Source organism: Coloeus monedula, assembly GCF_965178545.1.
Source record: "Coloeus monedula genome assembly, chromosome: 8".
Classification (NCBI taxonomy): Eukaryota; Metazoa; Chordata; class Aves; order Passeriformes; family Corvidae; genus Coloeus; species Coloeus monedula.
Window position 1 is genome coordinate 9,715,115 of NC_138788.1, and position 24,023 is coordinate 9,739,137.

General features: G+C 37.1%; 1 protein-coding gene across 3 annotated transcripts in view; it reads left to right on the forward strand.

Annotated features, from left to right (window-relative positions):
* The window catches only part of PARG (poly(ADP-ribose) glycohydrolase), a 61,714-nt gene that overhangs the window by 21,565 nt on the left and 16,126 nt on the right, over window positions 1–24,023 (forward strand). For all 3 annotated transcript variants that reach the window (XM_082286071.1, XM_082286072.1, XM_082286073.1), the window contains 6 exons: window positions 4,936–5,028; window positions 7,171–7,328; window positions 18,235–18,314; window positions 20,734–20,794; window positions 21,449–21,524; window positions 23,678–23,825. In XM_082286071.1, the coding sequence (XP_082142197.1) occupies window positions 4,936–5,028; window positions 7,171–7,328; window positions 18,235–18,314; window positions 20,734–20,794; window positions 21,449–21,524; window positions 23,678–23,825 (616 nt within the window). The remainder of the gene's footprint in view (window positions 1–4,935; window positions 5,029–7,170; window positions 7,329–18,234; window positions 18,315–20,733; window positions 20,795–21,448; window positions 21,525–23,677; window positions 23,826–24,023) is intronic.

Sequence of the window (24,023 nt, forward strand, 5' to 3'; positions counted from 1 at the left end):
AGCACTGACAGCATGAGGCATTATGGCAGCTGTGAAGGAAAAAGAGGGTCAAAATCCATTAGAATTAGGAAACGAGACACATAGTCTGAAGGAAGCACTCTGGTTTTCCTCTTCATCCTTAAGAACATGATTCCATTGGTCCTTGTCCTGCCACAAAAGTTAATATGGGGCTATAAAACCAAACAAATTGAAAGCATTAAGCCATTGCTGTCTTAGTATGCTGGCTGCCTGTTGGCATGATGGCTGTGCCTTCCCATGTGATAGATGGAGCTGTCCAAATTTGTGTACCCTATGTGCAGTTTGTTTGCTTTGATGAGCTGTCAGATTTAGATTTAAACTCTCTACCATCACTATCACCCCATGCTACCTCAGATCCTTCTTATTAGGCCTGTCAGGCATATTCGTCTGCTGTGTTTTGGAGGACTGGTTTATAGTGACAAGAAGCCATTACTTACAGCCGTGTTTAGTCAGGCCTTTTTGCTGCAGGATAAATGTTCATTTTGCTAAATTGCAGCGCAGGTTTGGCCAAGAGCTTGTACCTCTGCTATGGCTCACTGAGCCATTTGCATCTTAGGAACTGGAGCCCTAAGTCCTGTTCATTTAATCAGTCACTCCAGTGAAAATAGTGATGGAATTGCCAAATTATTTCTTTGGTAAAAAGCAAGTCATGCTTTGCAACTCCATAGACTTTTCCCTCAGGGTATAACCCCTGCAGGTGTTTAATTCCTACATATTTTGCATAATTGGAGCACTGAATAAAGTCAACACTGTACTTATGTTTTTGTTTCAAATACGGAAGGAAGCCACGAAGGACAATAGTGCATAATAAGGAAAGAAGAAACTGATCAATTGTTAGAAACCAAAATTTCTATGGTACTTACATGTATTTTCTTTTATCAAAACTTGATGACAACCATTTCATATTTTAGAATTCCTTAAGTTCTAAACCAAATGTTAGTTCCTTTAAAAATGGAAATTCAGTCCTTTCTCTTAATGTTTGCAGAGTTGCAGCCTTGAAAAAGTTGTACACAATTAAAAGCACATAGGTGAATTCATACTGACATTCGTGTACTAGCAGATTTACTTCCAACTCAGGTGCTTGTTTTAACAACTTCATTCTGACTAGAATATTCCTGCTTTTTCAGTGAGAAGAGTTGCAACTGATATCTGCCTTTGTAGCCCATTGACAAGGGTCATGACTGGTTCTTTCTCAATTACCACTCACTCTGCACACATCTAATAATGCATGACTTTTTGGTAGGCTGCTTTGACTTGTTACTGTGTAGGAGGACTACCCCCACCCCCACGTTATTTTCCTATAGAATCAGCAAGATGAAGGATCTCAGGAAATTGTCAGATGAACATTGGAACTGATGAAATGTAGGATGTGTATGTGTCTGTGTTTTTGAGCAGATAGAGTGAACACATCCCTCTTTCAGCAGCATCAAATATGTAGAATGTGTAGTGTCACTCTAAATACACAGGATTTTACATCAGTACAAGTCACTGCTTCCCGAGGAGAGTTTCCCTGTAAATAAATCTTCCCTCAGTTTTGTGACCAGGTGTTCTGTGTGCTGATGCTACGTTCTCCAGGTTGGCATTTGCATCGCGGGATGTCTGCCAGATGTAGATGTGTTGTCAGCACTCCATGTCCTGGAATCCTTTCACTTTCCATGACTGAGTGTTCTTTTTTTTTTTGCTGCTTTCAAAGCCTGAAAAGACTGTCACAGGTAACACCAGGCTCTGTGTTGCACTCAGCATAGCTGAGAATGTGCAGTGACGGTGGGTCTACAAAGCTGCACCTGCGATGCCAAAAGAGGTTGTGAGGGCCAAGCAGCCAGGGATTTGCAGGTGTTCTTTTTCAGAGACCTCAGAGGAATGTTACCTGTACAGGAGGAGTCTGTGAGCAGACAGAGTAAGCTTTAATTATGTGGATGTGGCCATTTGATAGAGAACAGTGCTGAGTTAGGAGTTTCTTGACAAGGTCTGTGAACTCACAATGATCATATTTTTGAAGTAGTGGGGTCCTCATGGCACCCAATACTTTTTTAAAAATCCTCTTCATTTACATGTAAGAATAATCAGAAGTTAATGAGAACACTTCTGGACAGTAACAGCTTCAAATTTTGAGGTTTTTCTTTAGTGGAGGTCTAGTAAGAGTCATGCATAGAAATACTATAGAAAAGAAAGCATACTCTGGTACATCATTAGAAAGGTAAGAAGGAAAAGTAAGATTTCAGAGTTGAAGAAGTGTCCTTTATAGTTAAGTATTCTGCATCAGAGCTGAGCTGTGCAATTGCTGGCCTGCTTCTGTTTTGGGAAGAAGTTGTCTCATACTATTATTATGTTGTTTTCAAAGAAGCATAGAGAAAAGGTTGAAGTCTTGACAGCTATGACAAAGTCTGGTGCCATAATATGTCACCAAATAAGTGATACTGTATAGTCTGTGGCAGTCAGCAAAGCATAGCAGCCACAATTTAAATGTCAGCTTTAAAAGAGAGGAAGTGTTACCCGAAGGGAAGAGAATATCAGAATTTGACAGCCTGGTAGACATCTGAGGTTAAATGTCAGTTTTTGAATATCTGTAACTTACATATTCATTTTATGGGTTGAGATCTGAAATTTCAGGCTTTAAATGCTCATGTTATTACTTTATGGCACTTAAAAACATTGTGCCTAAGAACAAAGTTTCCTGCTGGAGCAAATAATGTTTAAGGTTAGGTCATAATTTTCAGTGTTTGACTTACCCTGTGTAAATATGTAGGTGCATATGCAGCCAGCAACAGGAGAGATGCATCTTGCTCATTTCCTATCTTAAGAATAAATTTACTTTCAGAAGTAATTTGTATATTACTTGGATTCCTCCTCATATCAAATGATTTTCATGTTTCCTGGGCTTGCTGTTCTTTGTAAGTTCTTGTTTCATTTTAAAACTTTAGCCTTCATTTTTCTGCCTCCACAAGCAGCATACATAATGCATAGAAAGTAACTGTGCAGGTCTTGGTGTTGTTATATTTCCCCCCTTTTCCCAAACAGAAGTTGGCTGTGCTTTGAGCATTTGTTTGTGTCTTGGTTTTTAACTTCCTGAGTACTCTTATCCCTTTATATTACTTGGAGCAGGAGACAACAGAGCCAAGATACTTCTGTAGTTATTTTAATGATCTCAGAAGAACAGAAGTTGTTAGCCTTCAAACAGTATTTTCAGTATTTATGAGGAACAGTGTGTCTTGAGTCAGAGGCACCATATTTTCCTCTTCTCAAGAGAATTGCCGGTGTCTTTTTTACATTCTGAAGTCTGTGTGAAACTTTCCACTGAAAAGTGAGTTACAAAGCCCTGATAATATGACTAAAATGATCTCTTCCTCTGATTTCACAAGTAGACTTAGTGTTGCAGAGACTAAAAGTTGCTAATACCTTCATGCTGTTTCATCCATTCTGTCTGCAGCTGGTTTTGTGCAAAATTGGTAGCAAATGAATTTTTAAATCGTTACTTGAAAAATAATACTCTGTAGTTTTAAAGCCACCATTTCAGAATTTTAAGGATTTTGGTCTAGAAACCAGTAGAAAGTAGTGGTCTCAAATACAGTTTCCCTAGATGCAGGGAAGGAGGGAGGCAGACATCTGAGCTGTGACCTTTGTCTTCTGTTCCCCAGCTGTAGTGCACGTTGTGCGTTCTCTGCTCTCTGCTTTTTGCCTTGAATGCAGCATGCAAATCTAACAGCCAGTCACATCTGATGCCTGTATCCACAGACAAAAACTTCTACAGCATAGGAATATGCTTTTCTCTTCTCTTCCCTTCAGTCTGTTCGCTCAGCGGAATGTGAGTTTTGAGGTTTTTGTGCTGCTTCACGTATTGGAGCTGCACTGCTTTATGTTGCATTTCTTTCTATAACCTCCTATCCTAGCTTTTCTTAGAAGATCATTGCCCCCCATAAAGAACTTCTTGCATCTTTGAAGAACAGGTGTGTGATACATGAACAGGCATGTGGGTGAGTTCATCTAAACCCTGGTTGTGGGTTGTTGAGCTCAGAACTGGCAGTTGCAACATAGAAGAGAGATCTTGGACTTGCTCTGAATATATTGCCTTGATAAGCTTTGGCAGCCAAACATGTCAACAGTGGGCCACACAGCATTGGGGGGGAACTGAGAACAGAACAAGAAGGGTTTGATGTGACTTGTTCTTGGGTATAAAAGCTTTGAGAAGCCTTGTGAAACATTGGTGTGCCCCTTTGTTTTCAGTGTTGTCAATTCTGTTGTCCCCTTCTCAGAAAGTATGTTAGAAGAGAGGGAGAGGCAGCTGAAATAGTTGTATTGTCAGCTGTCCTACAGGAAGATACTGAAAAGATTTCAACTTCAGCATGTGGAACCAGGCGGGCTGCACCTGTTATGTGATCTGTTGGCTGTAATTCTTGAGGGAACATAGTGGGGATGGATGGCAGAAAATGCCCAGAATTGCATCCTGTTGCATAGGAATTCCTGTTGCTGCTGCAGAGGCCCACTGATCTGAACCAGGAGTGCATTTTATCTGTCTTTAATAGGCGGATGTCACAGGTACTTGTCTTGAACTATGACCTAAATATGAAATTTGAGTAAATGATTCCAGTATTTTTGTGGTTAAGTAGTGATTTTTCAGATGAGAATTTGGTTCATTGCCTTGGGAAGAGTCAAATGATAACTTATTCAGGCTTCTTTTAAAGGGCATATGGTGACTTGTTTTCTCAACTGCAACTTTTGAGACTTGTTTCTATATCTCAGTCAGTGGATTATTGCAAGGTAAATTCAGTGGGGCACTACTGTGAAAATGCTACAGATTTGGCAGGAAGCTAAGAGGACCTATTCTTTTCTTACTTCTTTTGCATGAGTCCTGTTTTCATGAACTTCTTATTCAATCGTTATTTCTGAGGTAAAAAGCTTTTTTTTTTCTTCTTTCAACAGGTTCTTGAAGATGCAGAGGCTCAACATCTGTTTCAGTCCATTCTTCCTGATATGGTCAAGCTGGCACTCTGTCTCCCTAGTATCTGCACCCAGGTAAACAAACACAGCTAGCAAGTGCTCTGTGGCAGACCACTTCTCTGCAAACTGCAGCTGATGGCTAAGGTCAAAACATCAGGGTCATATTATGTTCATAACAAAAGCTGTAATTTTTGTGTTGAATGCAGATGAGACCTAGGGAGCATAATGGACAATACACATCTGGAGTTATGTAATAGAATGTAAAAAAAAGTAAATCTCACTGTCACAGTTTTAGCCTGAACTTCCATAACACTTTCCTTTCTATATGCTGAAGCTGCTTCTTGCATTATTAAATAAAATGACCATGCGACATTTCAGGTTGTAAAATCACACTTAGAAACTGGAACAATTGAATAATCTGAAGCCATCTAATTTTCTATTTTAGAATGTTTTTAACCTTAGAAGTGGTATTTTCATAAAGCATTCATTTACTTGGAAACATACTTTAATCTGTTTAGAGCATATAGTACTTGCACACATGCAAATCTTAACTAATTTGATATTAATGTTATGGGAGTTAGTTCTGTAAGGAGTAAAGCTGATAAAAGTGAGTAGGGCTGGTCAAGTGAGGATGTATGGTAGGTAACTTATTAGCAGGGTAACAACAATTTGTGAACTCCTTTGTTACCATTTTCTAAATTGATTGTGTTGGGGATCAGCAGGGAAAATCTCTCCCTAGTTTGTTATGCTACAAGGGTCCTGAAGTAGATACATAATTTCAAGATATGAATATTTTTTTTTTTTTTGCTGGTAACTTGATGAGGGAAGTTGTTTGTAAACACTATGAAGTTTCTGAACACAAAGTCAGGCACAAGATTTGCAAGTGCATGCAGTAATGCCTTTTATAAAGATCATGTACTGCTAGGCAATGTAAATTGTGAAGATCTCTGTCAGACTCATTTTTTTGGTTAGACATAAAGATAATTTTGTTCCAATATAAGACTATCCAAAATATTCTATTTATATAGGTTTGTAGAACTTTAATTAGAGTGAGCTTCTCAGGTTTTTTTACCCCTCTAGCTATGTGATTTCAGACATCATAATATAGCTTGTTAATTAAATAGCTAGAAGACAGAATGAGATTCAATGAATGTGAATGTAGTAGTTATAAGAATGAAGGAAAACTTGCTTGTTTTGTGGAGTAAGCAGGGCTGTATATTCAACAGTCTAAATCAACAGCAGTTTCTGTATTCACAACTAGAAGGATGAAAATGTATCTACATTTCTCCAGTACATCTCCATGTACTAGAGCTAGGCTAATGATGGTGGCTGAGAATTTTGGAAGGAGGTGAAAACTCTATTCCCTTTCTCCTGTCAAGTGGGTTCATAGTAATTGTTACTGGACTTCTCAGCAGTCAGAATGATGTCCCCCTGCCATGCTCCATATTATCACATAATTAAAAAATAAATAAAATTCCATGAATGTTGTGAGCCAAAGTTCCAAATCAGAAGGCTAATGCCTGATAAAATGAAAGCTGTATAATGCTTCAAGTTGGGAAGTTTTTTGTTCCCTCTGCCCCTTTATTTCTTTTTACATTAAGGAAACCATGACCATAGTAAAATAAAACTTCAAATTGAAGACCAAAGTGAAACTGAGCTTTTTGTTCATTCTGATTATAAAAGAATGGATAATTATACACTTTCTACAAATACCATCAGTGTTAGGATAGCAAAAAAATTCATAGCAAGTCATAGAGTTATGATCTGTGGCCTGACTTCCTTGTTTCTTTGTAAATTTTAAAGCATGGTTATTGTAGCTGAAAGCATTCCCTAAGGGTTCTTAACTATACAGCTATTGAAAGTGGATTTCTATTTCAGTTTTTAACATTGCCCAGGATTTGCAACATCCCATCTATTTTTTCCCCTCTGCATTCCCGATGGTTTTGTTTGATAAGTTGTGTTTTCCTGATCTTTCTTTTTATTATTGATTAGAAATCTGAATTTTGCCAGGCAAGCCCTTTCTGAATTGTCTTGAATAAACTGTTCTTGACTTTTAATGGTGCTGCTGCAATGGCCTAAATTACTCTTGTTCTAATATAACAAATGTAATTTTGTGCTTCTGTTTTTTCTTTCAAAAAGGGTAAGCTAATTATTCTTCTCTCTCCTTCCCTCCTTTCTCCCCTGCCCCTGTCTCCCTCTCACTTCTTTTGTTGGTAGCCAATACCTCTGCTGAAACAGAAGATGAATCACTCCATCACAATGTCACAGGAACAGATCGCCAGTTTTCTGGCCAATGCTTTCTTCTGTACTTTTCCACGTCGAAATGCGAAAATGAAGTCTGAGTATTCCAGTTATCCAGACATTAACTTCAACAGGTATGGCACTCAGCAGTAAATGAACCCGATAACCCTGCCATGAAAATATTATTGTCATTTAGGGGAGAAACTCATTTGTTTCATGTTTCTGTCACTAAACTCATTAGTTTGCTTTTTGTCTTTTTTTCCTACTGCCTCTAAGGGACAAGAAAACTGCATCTGTGTTAGAAAGGATCTTGTGCATAGGAAGATATGATGAATATTCCAAATTTTTTTTTGTGCATGAGCATGCACAGACACACTCTTGCTCTGGCATAATCAGATTGATACAGTTCCTTGCCTCCTCATAAGCCAGTCATCTGCGAATGGTATATTTTAGTTGTGCTTCAAGTTTTCTGCGTATATTTAAATTAGAGATCGGTGTTTCCCCAGCCACGTTTCTGTTGTCTCCTGTGTCTTCAGTGGTGATCTGCACATTAAGTCAGATCAATAGGACTTCATTCTTCAGCATCCATACCATTATATTAAGGCAGTTGTAGAGCTGCATATCAAAATTGACCTTTCCTTTTTGCTACAAGTTAGCCTAAGAAGGCCACAATAAGAATTTACTTAAAGATACTCTGATGTCTAAGCAAACGTTTATTCTTTTTTTCTTAGTGCTAACTTACAAACAGATTTGATTAGAAATTTTTCTTTACATCTTTTTTATAATTTAAATATGCTCATTTCAATTTTAAATGAGGGAAATAGATGGAGACATTTTCTGCTGCAGAATATTATGGTTGACATGGACTTGTAGATTAGAAATACAAGTTCATTGTTTCTTGGCACTTCCATACAAGTCTGTGTAGATCAGCCTTAGGTTTATTAGGCTGGAGCTTGGATAGATTATTGATCTAGAGTTCGTCTTATTCCTCACTGTTAACAGCTGTAGTGTATGTGCTCTGCCAGCTGAGATCAAATATAAAAACAGTGTTGCCTGTGATCCAGCACACTTGGGTGCATGTGTTATGAGAGCTGTGTTAGACTAGAACTTCCCAGAATATCTTGTCAGGCATGCTAATGTACCGATACTGGTTTTGGCGGCTGCTGCCTTTAAGGGCCATCACAGGTTTGTCCCTATTGTGTATTTCAGAAGGGACACCAGGATCACTGTCTTGGTGTTTATCCCAAGAGTGGAGTGGGTTATGGAACAGAAGTGTGGGTGGACATTATTATGCCATACAATTCAGTGTATTCTTCTACCAGTAGTTTCTAAGAACAAATAAATGAAAAGTACTATTGATGCATTCTGATGTTCAGAGCAGTGTAAGAGGAGAGTGAAAGGTCTGGAAGAAGCTCTCTTTGACTGCACACTTCTAGCTGTATTTTGTGGTATTTTTAAAGGACTTCAAGCTACTGATTTTTGTTGTAACTTAAACATTTTATAAACCAACCAGTTAAATTTTGCAAGTTGGATAATTTCTTACCAACTACAGAATAAAATGCTGTTAAATAACTGGAGTAAATTCATATTCTCCTCTATGAACATTGCAGAGCAATGTAAGGTGACAGTAGTACGGTGCTGTACTTGTGGTTAACTCAGAGCATAATATTGGAAACTACTTATAAATAAAAACGCCTTGGCAAATTATTAGGTAAATATTTTCCTGCCATAGACTCAAAGAATGACCAGTATAAAGCATTAACCATTCAGAGTTTTCATCTCATTCCAGTCAGTCCAACATTGTTTTCTGACTTGGCTGCCTGGTGCTATCATAGTAAGATCCAACAATGTTATTTAGAAGGGGAAGAGAGCAGACGACCTTCAGGCCTTCCTTTTGCATTATGAATGAGGCAGTGCTCAGCTTATAGTCACACAGGGTAGAAAGCCATTTTTATTTGTGCAAGAACAACAATATTGTTGCCAAACTGGAGAAAAGAAAGGAAGCTAATGTCCTCTGGTTAGTGAGGATTAAAAGTGGCTCTTCCTCAGTGTTTGCCAATTTATGCATTTATTAGATAAGTACAGTTTCCTTTTCCAGTCCTTTTTTTTGCTTAACCATTTGTTGCAGCAAATCTACACCCCTACACCCCCTGTATTTTGAATTTGATTATAAGCAGAGTAGTGAAGGTGTGACAGGCAGTGGATAAAATTGAGGGAATGTGTCATTGAGAGTGGGATTGGTAGGATAAAAGCAAAAGGAAGAGTTGTGGATAGAGTACTACAAGACTGTACAGTTTTCTGCTACTGCATATAACCTGCCTTAGTTAAAATCTAAAATGAGGGGGGAGAAGGAGGATAGATAGTATCTTACGTCTTTTTTGTTCCTGTCAACCCTGTCTTTTCCTGCCCTGCAAAGTTACTTTAATAGCAAGGACAGAGTAAACTGTCATCTTTTCAGCTGTTGTTTCAGTCTTGTAAAGATGACAGGGTTTGGTTCACTGCAGTGTGTATTTTCAGCTTTTTAAAAAAAGCTTTTTGGGAAGCTGGATGTACTCAAAAGGCAGTAGGCAATGACTGAAGTTAAAATATTTGTGACTTTTTTTTCCCTGTTCATAAAAATGTTTTGATGTAAAGGCTTTGGAGGCTGCTGCTCTGCTCTGTCTGCTTAGGGACAGGCATAACAGATTGTTCACACAGCAACCTTTTGTCCCCACAGTATTACGGTCTGTAGCTTAGTTAGCTAAGTTCAAACTTAGTTCTTTCCTCACCATTAATTCATCTGCTACATGACTGTGAATAAATGACTTTGTTCTTTGAGTATCAAAAAATAACCTGCTGTTGTTCCCTAACAAAGCCAAATTACTGAGTGCATGGATGGTAATGTTTCAAGGCTTTTTCTTTAGCAAAGGTGGTGTTCCTCAATTCCTTTATCCATGTCCTGTCTACATTCATACAAAAGGCTCCCACTCCTCCCCTCAAATCTGTGAGACTGAAAAACTGAAATTTGTGACTTCTTAGTTAGAAACACAACTGTGTAAGTTTCCTTGTGTTTTTGGTTTTAGACAGCAGTCTGTTATCAGTTCACTTTATGGAGACTTAAACATTTTTACCTTTTTATACACTATAAAATAATTATGGTTTTTACATTTAAATGCTGATATGTTCCCTCTTTCCTCCCAGTCTTCTCCCTGCTTTAGGTTTTCATGTGCTATTAACTACCATATTTTAAGTTCCACCCCTACTCATCCCAAGGTACGAATCTGTTTGACAGAACAAGAGTCAGTGTGAGATAGTTTAAGATTTAAGACTCATAGAGACATGAGTGCAGGTGATTGGGAGGAAGGCTGTTGTACGTGTTAGTATCAGCATACATCATCTGTGCTTCACCTCTCCTCTCCTGCTCTTAGTCTTCCTGAATGAGAGGAGAATAAAAGTGGCCATTCCTCTTTTGACACTGAAGCATTTGGTTTAATGGTGTGTTGTGACACTGACTGTCCATTTTGATACCGCATCTTGTTACAGGCTGAAAGTCACCTGTGTATAATTAAATACTCAGTAATTTAATTGAATTCTTCCCTTTTTTGCTTGGCAAGGATGAGCCTATTATGAGTCTTAAGTAATTAATAACATAATTCATTTCAAATATAGTTGATAAAATAGAATTCATAGTTTAAGAGCTTTAATATTTATGAATTCTAGTAGACAGAATGACATCCATTCAGTGGCCAAACATTAGATCATACTAAATAGCATAAAATATTGCTACTGTTCAAATTATCAAGTTAAATTTAGGGTGTTCAATTTTTCTTTTTAAAAAACACTACTATAATATATATGATGACAATAGATTGGGCACATTTATGCAAAAATAACCCATCACAAAAGAAAGAATTGAATTGGCCATTTTATTTACCTTATTGATGAATTTTTCTTGGAAGTTGCATTCTGGTTGAATATAGAGCCTGAATTGCATTGACTCTCTACATTTATGATGTTGGTTGCAGAGTTTAACATAGTTGATTGTGGTGATAGTTGTAATTACACTATAGACACTATAGACAGTATAGAATTTGGTAGTTTAGGAAACTGTCTAGTTTGGTTGTATGCAAAAGCAAAATGAAAGGAAAAATGTCTGCAATCCTGAGCCAGTGTTCTGGAAAGGGCACAGGTTGGTCAAGGAGCTGTTTTGCTTCTGCTGTGTCTGACCTGCTACAGATTTGTTTTAGCTGTTGTGTCAAGTTAGAGGAACGCTTCCATTTTCCTTGTTCAAAAACTCCATGGTTAAACTGGAGATGTGATAGCTCCCATCAAAGCCACTGGGGTTGAATTCATAACTGAAGGCAGTAAGTGTAATGGCATAAGCCTGGTAGATCTTCTGGCACAAATATTAGCAGATGCTCTGGTCTGAAACCACCAGTATTCCACTGGGACTGAATCTTTATCAAACAAACCTTTAAAGTAATTTCAAGTGATTGGAAATGAGGCAAAAAACACACTAGTTAAGATAGATTTCTTTTATGGAATATATAATATATGAAAGGAAATGGGAAACTGTATGGTACATTTATGCAGGAGAATTGAAATCTAATTTACCAGTAATGCAATTATCTCTCCATAAACAACATCAATTTCACAACATTAATGAATATTCTCTGGGGAATAAATTATCTAATGACTTTGAGAGAGCTTGGTTTGGACTGAGATGTATTGCTCCTCTTGTAAGTGGTTCTACAGTTTTTGAGTTAAAGGACACTGATCCTACAAAACTCACTCTGTTACACCTACTTTGGGCATGTGAATTGATTAGCTTTGGATGGATTACTTCGAGTATAATTTTCTGTAAAAAAATTTAAATCCACATTTGTGTTTGGTAAATGTGGAAATACTCTTTAAATAGGCAACTTCAATAGGACACTATTTTTATGAATCTGTCATAATTACTTTGCTGTAGTGATTAAAACAGTACCAAATCTGAATATTTTTAGCTTAGCAAATATAATAATGTAGTCCAGAACTTAGTTGTACCGTGCTGTTGGTTGTCCTTCGGTTTAGATTCCGAGGGTGAAGCATTTTACCCTGCTATTCCCTGGTGTTGAGCAGTTGGAGTTAGCATCTTATTATTTCATCAAGGTCAGATACCAACCTGATGTATTTTAAGACTCATAAATCACCAAAACCTTTTGTTAAAACAGATTTATAATGCTCCAAGTTACTTGCCACAATAAAGAGAACTACAAAATGAAAAGTGCAGAGAAGAGAGATGTGAGTGTATGGGAGTGTCTGAGATGAAAGATAGTTTTTTGCATCTAGATTTACCAACAAAATTACATTGCTCAGTTTTTTTGTTTGCACACATCTTAAAAGTCATTATTTAATCTAGAGATGAAGTTCTAATATAACATAAGGTTGTTGAACAGTGCAGTGTTCTTAAATAACTTCTCAGATGACAACAGCTTGTACCTATGACACATCACAGTAAATAAGAAATTGCCCATGAGGTTGAAATATTGAATGTTTTGTTTTTCTCCTACTTGATATGAAGGAAATTAGAAAACTCTAAAATTACATCCTTTGTAAGCAAAGAGAAGGAAGGCAGTTTTAATACAGAAAGAATTCATGTTGAGTGGAAGAGGCACACACCAGGCACCAGAAAAGCAGAACCGAGGTTGTTGTGCCTGACTTCTGTACGGTTGTGCTCTGTTTTCCTATTGGGAAGTGCAAGATGTGGACAGTTGCATTTCCTTTTGTTTGTCAGAAGGATGGTTAATATGCCTGCTTTTCATGTCTCTGGAAGGAATTCCTCATTTGGATTATTCTGCTTTTGATTTCCATTAAGTCCAAATTTCATAAAGTGAAGTTGTGATATTCTGAATAGTTTTCTTTCTAATACTCACTTAAAATATTTTCAATGATTGCAGGACTTTCTAATAAGGGTTTATATTTTATATTGGATATAAGAATGCCCCATTTAAAATTTGCTAAGGTTTCGTTATCTTGCATTATCTAATTGATGTGTAAGTATTTAAAGCTGTCTAGGGCAGTGGTCTCCAAGCTTTTTTGATCACACATACCTATCAGTAAAACATTCTTGAACATGCATCCTCAATGTATTCCTATTTATTTATTTAGTAATTACATGCATGTGCTACTTTATTAATATATTGCATTATGAAAATTTAGAAAGGATGAGATACAGATGAAATAAAAACTACTTTAAAATGTTTTTTATTTAATGAATGGGACAAAAATATATTCTTCCTGCAGCCTAGTGGATTGTCTTGCACACCCCTTGGGATAGTTTGGAGACCAGAGTGGGTCTGGGGTATTGCTGTACACAACATACAGCTACATACCAGGATTGAAACATTGTGTAGTTTGTTTCCCTTGGCAAGAGAAGCATAAATTATAGCAATGAAACACTTGTTGCAGCTTCATTCTTCGTGAAAAGTCCTTGACTGGTCCTATCTCCTATCTTTTTCACTGAAGTGAATCTTGAGTGATTTAAAATTCCATTTTGAAAGGTGGATATGTTTCTGTATGGAGGGAACCCCACCCAATAAATAATCAACCAAAACAGCTTTCTCAGAAAATACTTGAGGCAAAGGATATGGGTAGCTAATGCAATTCCAGTTATTCCTATATGGTAAATAGGTTAGCTTTCATGTATTTAGAGAATGAAATTGCTCTCTGTCCCATGCAGTTGTGTGATAAGCACGCATAATTACAGACACATTCCAAATCTTACACAGTGGGCTCCTCTCTCTCTGTGCACATTAATGCACACAGCTTTCTTTGACCTTAGATACACCCGTATCTATAGGCAGTCCTTAATGTGGATGTGGCTAAGGTTGCCTTAAGCCCAATTGAATAAAAAATGTCAAATCATACTGAGAGAGAATCCTTTTGAAACAGTGTTTTGATAAGCTGTGCTTAGTGTTGGAAGTCAGAGCTCAAAAAATACTTCATTAGAAATATGATACTGGTTTTGAAAAAGAGAGAGTTTTATATTTCTCTTTTGTTCCTGGAACTCCACTTTGTTTTCTGGGTTTTTTTTTTATTCCAAGAGGTTGGGAATTGCAGGAGAAAGATGAAATAGACGCCTCTTATGTGCTCCCCAGTGCAACTAATGCAATCCTAAATGATAGGGTTATTGGGCCATTCAACACTATATTAGTTTTTCCTTTAGGGTGCTGTGTATCAGCATGAAATTTCAGTGGTTCCTATTGAGGATGCTCAACAGCTGGGAATGCTCAGCCGCTTAGTCAAAATAGCCCTCAATTGTATGGAGGGGAGTACAAGTTTGATAGTAACATATTTAAGCATATTATTTCCACCCGTATATGTATATATATGTATATATATACCCACATATATATATGTGTATATGTATATACATACCCACATATATATATGTATATATATGTATATATGTATATATACATCAGGTAAGCATAGGCTTGAAATGCAGCAAGATAGAAAAAGCAAGATATTTGGTTTATTCTCTTTTCCAAGTGTTTTGTCATCCACTACCTTAGACTAAAACTGTTTAGTGATTAGCTCTGTTGCTGAGGTCGAAGGAAACGTCTATTCAGTATTTTCGTTTCTGCCTTAACTTTCCATCCTCCCCCCTACTGAGTCCTTTTACTGGGTGAAATTCATCTATCTGTATGACTTCCATGTAAATCCTTCTTTGACTTTAATTTGTAGGAGAGGATCAGGTTTTAGTAAAATGTTTCATAATTGTTTAGATGTTACGTTATCTTTAGTGAGATCGTGCTAAAATAGAAGAAACAACTCAAGTGTGTCTTCAAGTCCAGTAATAAAGGCAAAGACACTTTTTAGTGCATGTGGGGTAGTGGAGGAAAAAGAGCACATGGTTATTTGTAGGGACCACAAGTACAAAATTGTATATCCACACTTCTGCAAAGAGTACCTGTGGAACGCCATGGATTTATGAATGGGAATTGTTCTTTGAAGTATGATCCATAGTGCAAATTTTTGCATATTGTTACAGCGTGTACACCTGTCTGGGTCTTACAATAGGTTCCAACTTCAATGTAAAGACATGATTATTCTCTTTGAAAAGAAACCCAGCCTGTCTGTGGAAATATCATTATGAAATTATTGAGCTTGGAGATTAAATCACGTGATTGTAATGGCTCCTGCTGGAGCCAGTTCTTAAGAGTAACATCATGGGAGCAATTTAACTCCTTGGAAATTAAATTTTACAAGTATATACTGTATTTTAATTTTACCTTGATCAGAAACAATGTATTTGGGAACTGTTTACTTAAGCTGGTTCAAATTCTCCTCAGTAAACTCCATGCATGCCGAGGTCACTTTTGTGAAGCTCTTAATGTTCTTAAATAATTTTTCTCTTGTGTCATTTTAAACTCATCCTTTGAAGTTCCATGCAGGTTTGAAGTCCACTTGCTCTGGAAGGAGTTTGGAACAGATTCTTTGGAGCTTTTGACTCCAGCTTTAGGAGGTGGAAATACTGGTTGCAAATATGACAGTTTTGAGTTGACAGTCAAGACTGCAAAAACCAGAATATTGATTGCACTTTTTAAAAAGCTTTTTTTCCACCCCAAAATTATTAGGAAAATGCTAATGCAAAAAAGGTACATGTTTTTGTAATAATTGTTGAAATGTTATGATCTACTGCCTTGTATCTTTACTGTATATTTACTGGCAGTTTTACATTTTCCCAATATCAGTCTTTACTGTTTTTTGTATTTTATTTCTCATGTATTGGATTTCTCTCCAGAACAATTAAGTGTCTGAGTATTTGCTAGAAAAGTTTTTTTTACTTAGCTGCAATGACTTTAGCAAACTACAATGTCATAAGCACAAAGTTCTCCCTCCTACTTCCTTATGCTTTAAAATCTCTGGCCTTGAATACTTAAGCGTACCTCTGTGGAGGTCTTCTGTTTGATTAACATTGCTTCTACCCTGGCTTGGCTGGAGAGGCAGAGATGAATTTGCATCTGTGTTTGGTGATCAGTCCTGGAGGCCTTCTCAGCTCCTGTAGTGATAAATTGAAGATACTGCATGGCAGTGGGAACGTCCTGTACAAAGCCAAACAGCTTACATACGCAGTTGCCAGTAAGATTTCAATTACTTCACCTGAAAGTAGCCTTGCAGTGCTTTGCATTTGATTTACAGTGCACTTCATTTGGATGAGTTCTTTAATTGAAATTAATGGGTTTTGGCCCTAGGTGGTTCTGTCAGGAAATTGTATGGTTTCCACTTAGATTTTCGGGTGTTTTTTTAGTAGGATCTGTGTCTCAGCACTTGTAGAAGAATTTTATTTAGTATCTTAGTGATGCTTTCATATTGCTTTATTCTTTAAAATACTTGCTTCAAAAATAAATTTTTCATAATTTTCCCTGATTTATTATTTCAGATATAGGTTCAAGGTAAAAGGTTTGTAACTTTGTCATGTTATGTCTTCAGTTAAATTAATGGGGTAGGACCAGGCCAGGATTTTTGAATCATGTCAATATCACTTGCTTTTCCTGTTGCATTCACAAATCTGACTGGTTTTAGCTTGATCTGTCTTACTCTAGGCATACTTCTTCAAGTTCTTCACCTTTCCTGCCCACTCTGTGGTTCATACCGAGTTACATATTGCCTTTGTGACATGAAGAACTCTCTCCTGAGAGTTCGCAATGTAAGCAAGGTGTCACTTTGATGTGAAGAGGCAAAAAAATTAGTAAAGGCATGACAGATAAATCAACCAGTTTAAAGGCTTCATACAAAATGAGACTTCCAGATAAGAGGTTGGGGGTAATGTAGGCAACACCTGCACAGACATGCACACATTAACTTCTTATATGAACCCCTTTATAGCTGTGCAAGCTCAAGGCCTTGATAGAACTTGCATATATAGGCCCATTTTAGAGTAGACTGTTTAAGTCTGGAGTTTACCTTCTTAAAGTCCTGATTCACTGTTCAAAGAATAACATGTTAATAAAATTCACCTCTGTGACTTGATACAGATTTTGGATGCAATTGATCTCTTCAGCCTGTATACATCATAAGAATTTTTAAATGCTGAAATAAATCTAGTTCACTTCCTTGCTGAATCTAGTTCAATTCACCTCCCAGCATTCTGGTTTTAAAGGCAGATTGTCATTCCACTACACAGAAAGAAATGAATAATGTTGTGTCATTCCTTTACTTAGACTGTTTATTGGGGGGAATCTTGTATCCTCAGGGCTTTCAGTGGATCAGAGATCTTTTAGTAAACTTCAAAGGGTATTATTTCTGAAGTCACTACTGTTCTTCCTTCCAGATACATTCCATTATGTGTTGCCAATAACAATGCCTTGTCACTCTGTTGGAAGTGAAATTAAGTAATGCATGTTCAAGTTGCTGGAAGATAGATGATGCAGTAAAAGTATTTCAGCTAACCTTAAAAGAATGCATTCACTTAATGGCTAAAAATAGGATCCTTCTATTTAATGCTTCAGTTTTTCACAAGTGACTGTTAGAATGGCAGTAACAGCCCAGTGGATGGAGCCCTTTGTGTTGGGGGAAGGTTCTTTTCTTTTGAAATGCTGCTGGTGCTGTGCAGCTCTTGAAAGCAGCACGGTTGCATTAATTCTTCTGAGCAACTCACTGAGCTGAAAGAGGGTAAGACATTTGGATCTTGGAGTACTCAACATAGATGTTTTCACCCCTTGGTCACTTAATGGCCTGTTAAACATTTCAATTTCTTGCAAATAAAACTAATAGCTTTCCAAAATGTTCATAATGAAATTACATTTCTTAGTATTAGAAAATTGGTGCAAGTGAGAGAGGCACTTACTTGTGATCTTCATAAGAAATGCAGCAAGTCAATAAGCTCATTAATCCTAAATCTTGAATTACAGAGGGGCTGTCTAGAGTGTTCTTTCTACAGTACAGTACTTAAATGCAAGGCTAATGAAAGGTGTGCATAATAATTACAAAAAATCAAATTGCAATTAGTAAGTAGCATTAATTCCTATGCACTGTATCCCTGAAATCTGTTTGCTTTTATTTCTTGTTTTTCAGATTGTTTGAAGGGCGGTCACCAAGAAAGCCTGAGAAACTTAAGACCCTCTTCTGCTATTTTAGAAGAGTCACAGAAAAAAGTATATCCTTTATTCTTTTTTTGAGCTGCAAAGCAGATACATGAAAAATTTAATCCCATTAAATTTAGAAATGGCTATGCAGCCATGATAGAAGTGTGTAACAAAAGCCTGCTTGCAAAGTACACTGATAATGATATTAATGGCACTTCTTACCATATGTATGATGCATGCAGGCAAATTTTTTGCCCAGAGCTCATTCTGTTTTATTTCTCTGATGAATACATAAATATATATGTATGTATATATGGGGTGTGTGTAGAATACAGAGATATATTTTTAGCCCCCTGTAGATATATATATAAAAAAATGTGCGTGTGTATCATTGTGTAGATAAATGTATGTATATATATAATGCTTGTAATATATGCAGCTGCTTGCCTCACCACATCAGAGTGAGGATGTAGAGGGAACTGGGCACCATTAGAGTCATTAAAATCACAGGCTTAAGATTTTGAGTCAAGCTTCACTTTTCCTGCAGAATGCATATTTAGTCTTTTGACTATGATGTTTGTAGTTCTGAGGTATTTTCCCCTACTCGTGTTGGTATTTCAGGTTTTTCCCTTCCATGGTTCCAAAGCAAAGCTGTTTTTAAGTTTGCCCAGTTCAAATAAAACAAATGATAGCAAGACATGAGAGATCTCCTGCTCTTGGAGAATTTAGTGCATAGTCAGATCTTCTGTTATTACCACAGATTTCAACATTTGCATAAGCTTTCAAAAACAGATTTATTTTTGTGATAACTATCATAGCTTATATATTGCATTTTTGGGGAGAAAGAGATTTTACTGTCGTAGCATACATCAGATCTGCAGCAATACCCTTATAATAGTCTTTTTTTAAAGAACTTCTTCTTTACATGTCAGCATTTTGCTATTAACTTCATACTTTCTCAAAGGATTTGTTTTAAAAGAAAGACAGATTTAAACTATTAAATATAAAAGCCTGTTACTTGGTTTAGACCATCTTCAGTTCATCATTTTAATTCACCACAAAGTAAATGCAGCTAGATCCTATTTCAGCTGTCAGACTTTAAGCAACGTCAATTGAACTAAATCTCTGAGGTAGAAAGTAACTTCTGATCTATGTGTGGGACTGAGAAAAGATATGGTGTACAGCTTTTTTTAATACTTGAGTAATAATGTTTTCGTGCAAACCAAATCCTAAATTTAGGCAGCTGTCCCTGAGCCCCTGTGCATGTGAAATCCGATGGGAGCATGCTTAATGAAACTACCATATTAGATCTCCTAACATTATAACTTTAAATAAAATTTAATAAGATTCTCAAATGCTCTTTTTTGAATTAAAAATTCATATTGCACCTTTAAAATACCCAATTTCTTACTCTTTTTTTTGTCCCAGGAATTAGTAGGGCTGAAGTAGCTTAGCTCTATAAATTACTGTAATAATTTCACAACTCTTTCTATTGTAAATAATAATCAAATTCTCTGTAAAAGAAGAGAAGACTTTGTGCTCAAAAGGTGAATGCTTGATTTGTAGAATACCGCAACTGATAGCAGAATTCCCTTGTGAAAGAGCACTTCATTACTATGCTTGAAAACGATGCACTTTTTTCCAGGGAAAGTAGCCCTTTTTTAACCTAAATTTTAAAGAAAAGCATAGGACCACTTAAGGCTTTTTTAGAAGGATGCATTTGTGTTGTACATACTTTGATGCATGTCTTCACAAATTAGTGTAGCAGAGAAATAAGTCTTAATTGGAGTTTTTATTAGGATGATATCACCTAATAAAAAGTTGATATTTTCTTTCTGTTGCAAAACTGAACTTTTTTGAGTAAAATGAGGAGAGAAGATGATACTGCATCCTTCCTGCCATGAGAAACAGCTCCTCTTTTTCCCTTGAGGACAGGAGTCTTTTCTCAGTTGGAATGCAGTGAATTTCACTAGCATCCAGGCAGGGCTAAAAACTGCTTGATTTGGAATCTGCTAACACTGCATCCTTATTGACATAGCTGGACTTTCTTGGAAATATGAGCTGCTGCTTCCTCCATCCGTAGGTTGAATACTCTCTGGATTGTCTGTTGACATTGAACAGTTGTTGATTTTAAAGGTTCACAGTCTATTTTTCTCTAAAGCAGCACATTTTAATTCAACTACTGGGTCTTTCTAGTAGTGTTTAGTGTTGTTGAAGTGAAAATCACTTAAGAAATAGTTTTTCCTAGATCTGGAAAACTAAAATACTCAAACTGCAAAGTGGGAAGAGAAGTAAGTACTTTGGTCTTCATGTTACTTGTCCTCAGTTGGAGTCAGGGGAAGAATCAGAGTCACTCTTGAGGAAAGTTAAGCTCTTGGTATCTACCAAGAGTTATGTTTGTAGTTTTCTAAGCTTGCCAGTTAAGATAATCTAGGGGCTAAAGCTCCCACCCTTAATACATTTTCCTTTGGGGTTGGTTTGCCTGTAGAACCTACGGGATTGGTGACGTTTACAAGGCAGTGTCTCCAGGAGTTTCCAGACTGGGAGAGGTAAGTCAAACATCCTGTTAATGTAAGAAATTTCTTAAGTCCATGTTAACTGAATGTCATTCATTTGGAATTGATTCAGGTCTGGAAGTACTACAGAAACCAGTGTTTGCTATGGATTGTTACAGAAAGAAATAGAGGGCAGTGGGTGGATTGCCACAAGTAGTTTGTGTCATGAGTTTTCCCATGTTTGTGTGTAAAGCAAGCAAGTCTTAGTTGAAGTTTTAAAACAGTAGCCTATCTTTGGTGCTGTTGCTTGAGTGGGGGGAAAAAAGAGAAGGATGGCTTGATTTAAGAAATGACAGGAAAGATAATGAAATATGGGTGATAACCAGCATGAACACAAGTATTGCAGCTTTATTGCTGGTTAGCAACTTAATGTGGAACAAGAAAAATTTAGAACTTCAGATTTGGGCTTTTTATGGTAAAAGGTGGAGAAACTGATCAAATGACTATGTTAAACTTTTCCACATTGTGTCTGCAAGGCAAACATGTTTTCTTTAATCCATCAGGGGTTTTGTGGGTTTTTTTTTAAATCACCTTATGTTTAAGGTGTGTAAGCAGTTTGGGTTTGGGTGAGTTTTGTTTTAAAATGAATGTTTTTGTGTGGGGGTTCTGAAATTATCCTTTCTGTACAATATCTTTCCTCAATGGTAGATCTCAGAAAAAGCTATCTAGATTGCATGTCACCTATGAAGGCACCATTGAAAGCAATGGACAAGGTATGCTCCAGGTAAGTGCATATAACAGTTAATGTGGCTTTCATGTTTTTGTCATACTTCCATGGTCTGCCAGCCTAACAAAGTTATTTGTTTATCCTCAATTCACTTAAATGACAAGATGTTATGCAGTGTAAAAAAACCTATCAAAATTATTCCATGGTCAGTACTGTCAGTGTTCCCCAGCTCATCTAGGTAGCACATGTACCTGTTACAGGAAGGGCTGACAGAAAATCACAAATCCTGGACAGCTTCAGGTCTTCTGGTTCAAGCCAGGATCAGAGATTGACAAGATAAAAGATTCAGGCTGTGATCTTGATGACTTGTCAAGGGTTTCAGTTTATTAAAAAAAAACAATTATTCTTGTGCCCCAGACAGTGACCAGGTCAGTGTTTCAGGAGACTTTTCTTGCTGCTGCCAGCACCACTGTTTCAGTCTGGGAGGCAGTCAGCAAAAGAAATTCATGAGGAGGATGTCCTGTCCATATCTATAGGAAGTAACATGTTTGAGTTTTCGGATTAGTTGTTTGCTTTCTGCTTTTCTTAAAAAAAAAAGTCTGCCTTCTAGAATTCTTTTACAAAAAAAAAGTAAAAATCAGAACTTTTTTAGCCAGGGACAAGTACTGCATTGGAAGAGGAGGAAGGAGACTAGGAGGAATTTTTTTCTGCAATGCCTTTTGCTCACATTTTAAAATGTCTCATAAATCTATGAAACTTGAGCACTCAAATGTGTGATGAAATTATGAAGAACTCAGCAATTGCTCAATAATGACCGTTTTTCTAGTGTTTCACTCTGTAAAAGGGACTATTGCCTAGGATGTGATATTTTTCCTCCTGGCATATCTCTGCTCTGATGAAGAGCAGTCACTCCAGCAGGGAGCAGGATGACCATGGCAGGGCAATGCAGGAGTCCACTGTGACCCCAGCCTCAGTGGGCAGGGGTGGTGACAGTCACAGTTCCTGCTGACTGGCTGGTGGCCATCAGACAGAGGCAAGGTGGTGAGTCAGGATGCCAAGGACAGTGAGAGATGTCTGGTGGACATGTGGGCAGCAGCAGAGCACAGGACTGGGCATGGGCCCACAGGGAATATGTCTCAGGTGAGGGCCAGGACAGGGGTGGGTGTTAGTATGGGACAAGGATGGGGCCTGAGGGGAGGCTACTTACTACAGTTACAGTGCTTTGGGGCTCTGGCACACTGAACATTTGAGTGGTTTTCATATAACTTTTTTGATCATAGTCAAGTTTAGCAAATCTCAAACAACTGAAATGTGTTGGTATTTCCAGGATAGACTAAAGGAACACATGCTGCTGTAGTGGCTGGCTCTTGGTGTGCTTTGGACTCTGCCTCCTGGGTCAGTTTGTAATCTACACAGGTGTTCATGTCACCCCAGCAACTTCTGTCCCCCTCCTGTACCTCTGCTCTCATCAGCTATCTAAGTAAAAACCAGTAAGAAGCTAATAGCATTTGAAACATTAAGTAACTTTTTTAAAATTACAAATTTATATGGGCAGTTAATTTGAGTGAATAGTAATTACTTTATTGAATAAACACACTCCTTTTAAAACTGTTGTCTGTATGAAAATGTAATTTGCAAAATATGTACCATTGCAGCAAAAAATAGTCCAGAGCTTCTCTATTTCAAGCAGAAACCTTTAGAGTCAAAATTATTTGCCTTGTTCAAGTGCATTTCAAGGAGAATTCATAAGAGGATTTTTTTGGGTATAGAACTATTACAGGGGCAGTGCTAAAGATGCTTCAGTGTAGACAGTTGGGGCAGAGTGCTTTTTAAAGGACAAACTCATGATTTTTCAATGTCCCTAAAAACAAGGCTGTTTTCATCTTTCACATTTACTGAAATGTGTTTTATTCTGAAACATGTACCTCTTCAAGGGAAACCCACAAAACTTGGATTTGGAGCATTTGAGATGCAAAATTTTTTTTGCTGTGTAATGTCTCATTTGTCTTAAGTTTTCTGAGAAGTTGAATGGAAAAAATAAGGAAAGCATAATCATGTTAATCAGTCCCTCTGCTTGTAGTTTTAAGCGATAGCAATCGATTTCAACAGAATAACTGAAATTTGTACATGATTTTATTTACCTTGGTAAATGAAAGGATTTTTTTTTTTTTCTTAAGCTATCATAATCCTCCTGAATGTTTTTTTGGTAGGTTGATTTTGCAAACCGTTTTGTTGGAGGTGGTGTGACCGGGGCAGGACTAGTACAAGAAGAAATTCGGTTTTTAATCAATCCAGAACTGATTGTATCAAGGCTCATCACTGAAGTCTTGGATCACAATGAATGTCTTATCATCACAGGTTAGTCTTTGCAGAAAATGTTTCACATTGAATTCTGGTTTTATATATACAAAATACTTTTCAAGTTGAAGTTTAGTATGTTTAAATGCTGTAAGGATAAGAAAAAGTAAAAAAAAGTTGATACTCATTTGACAAAGAGCCTCCTACTTATCCCACCTCTTAACACCACAGGGTCCCTGTTCCATAGATGGTTTGTGA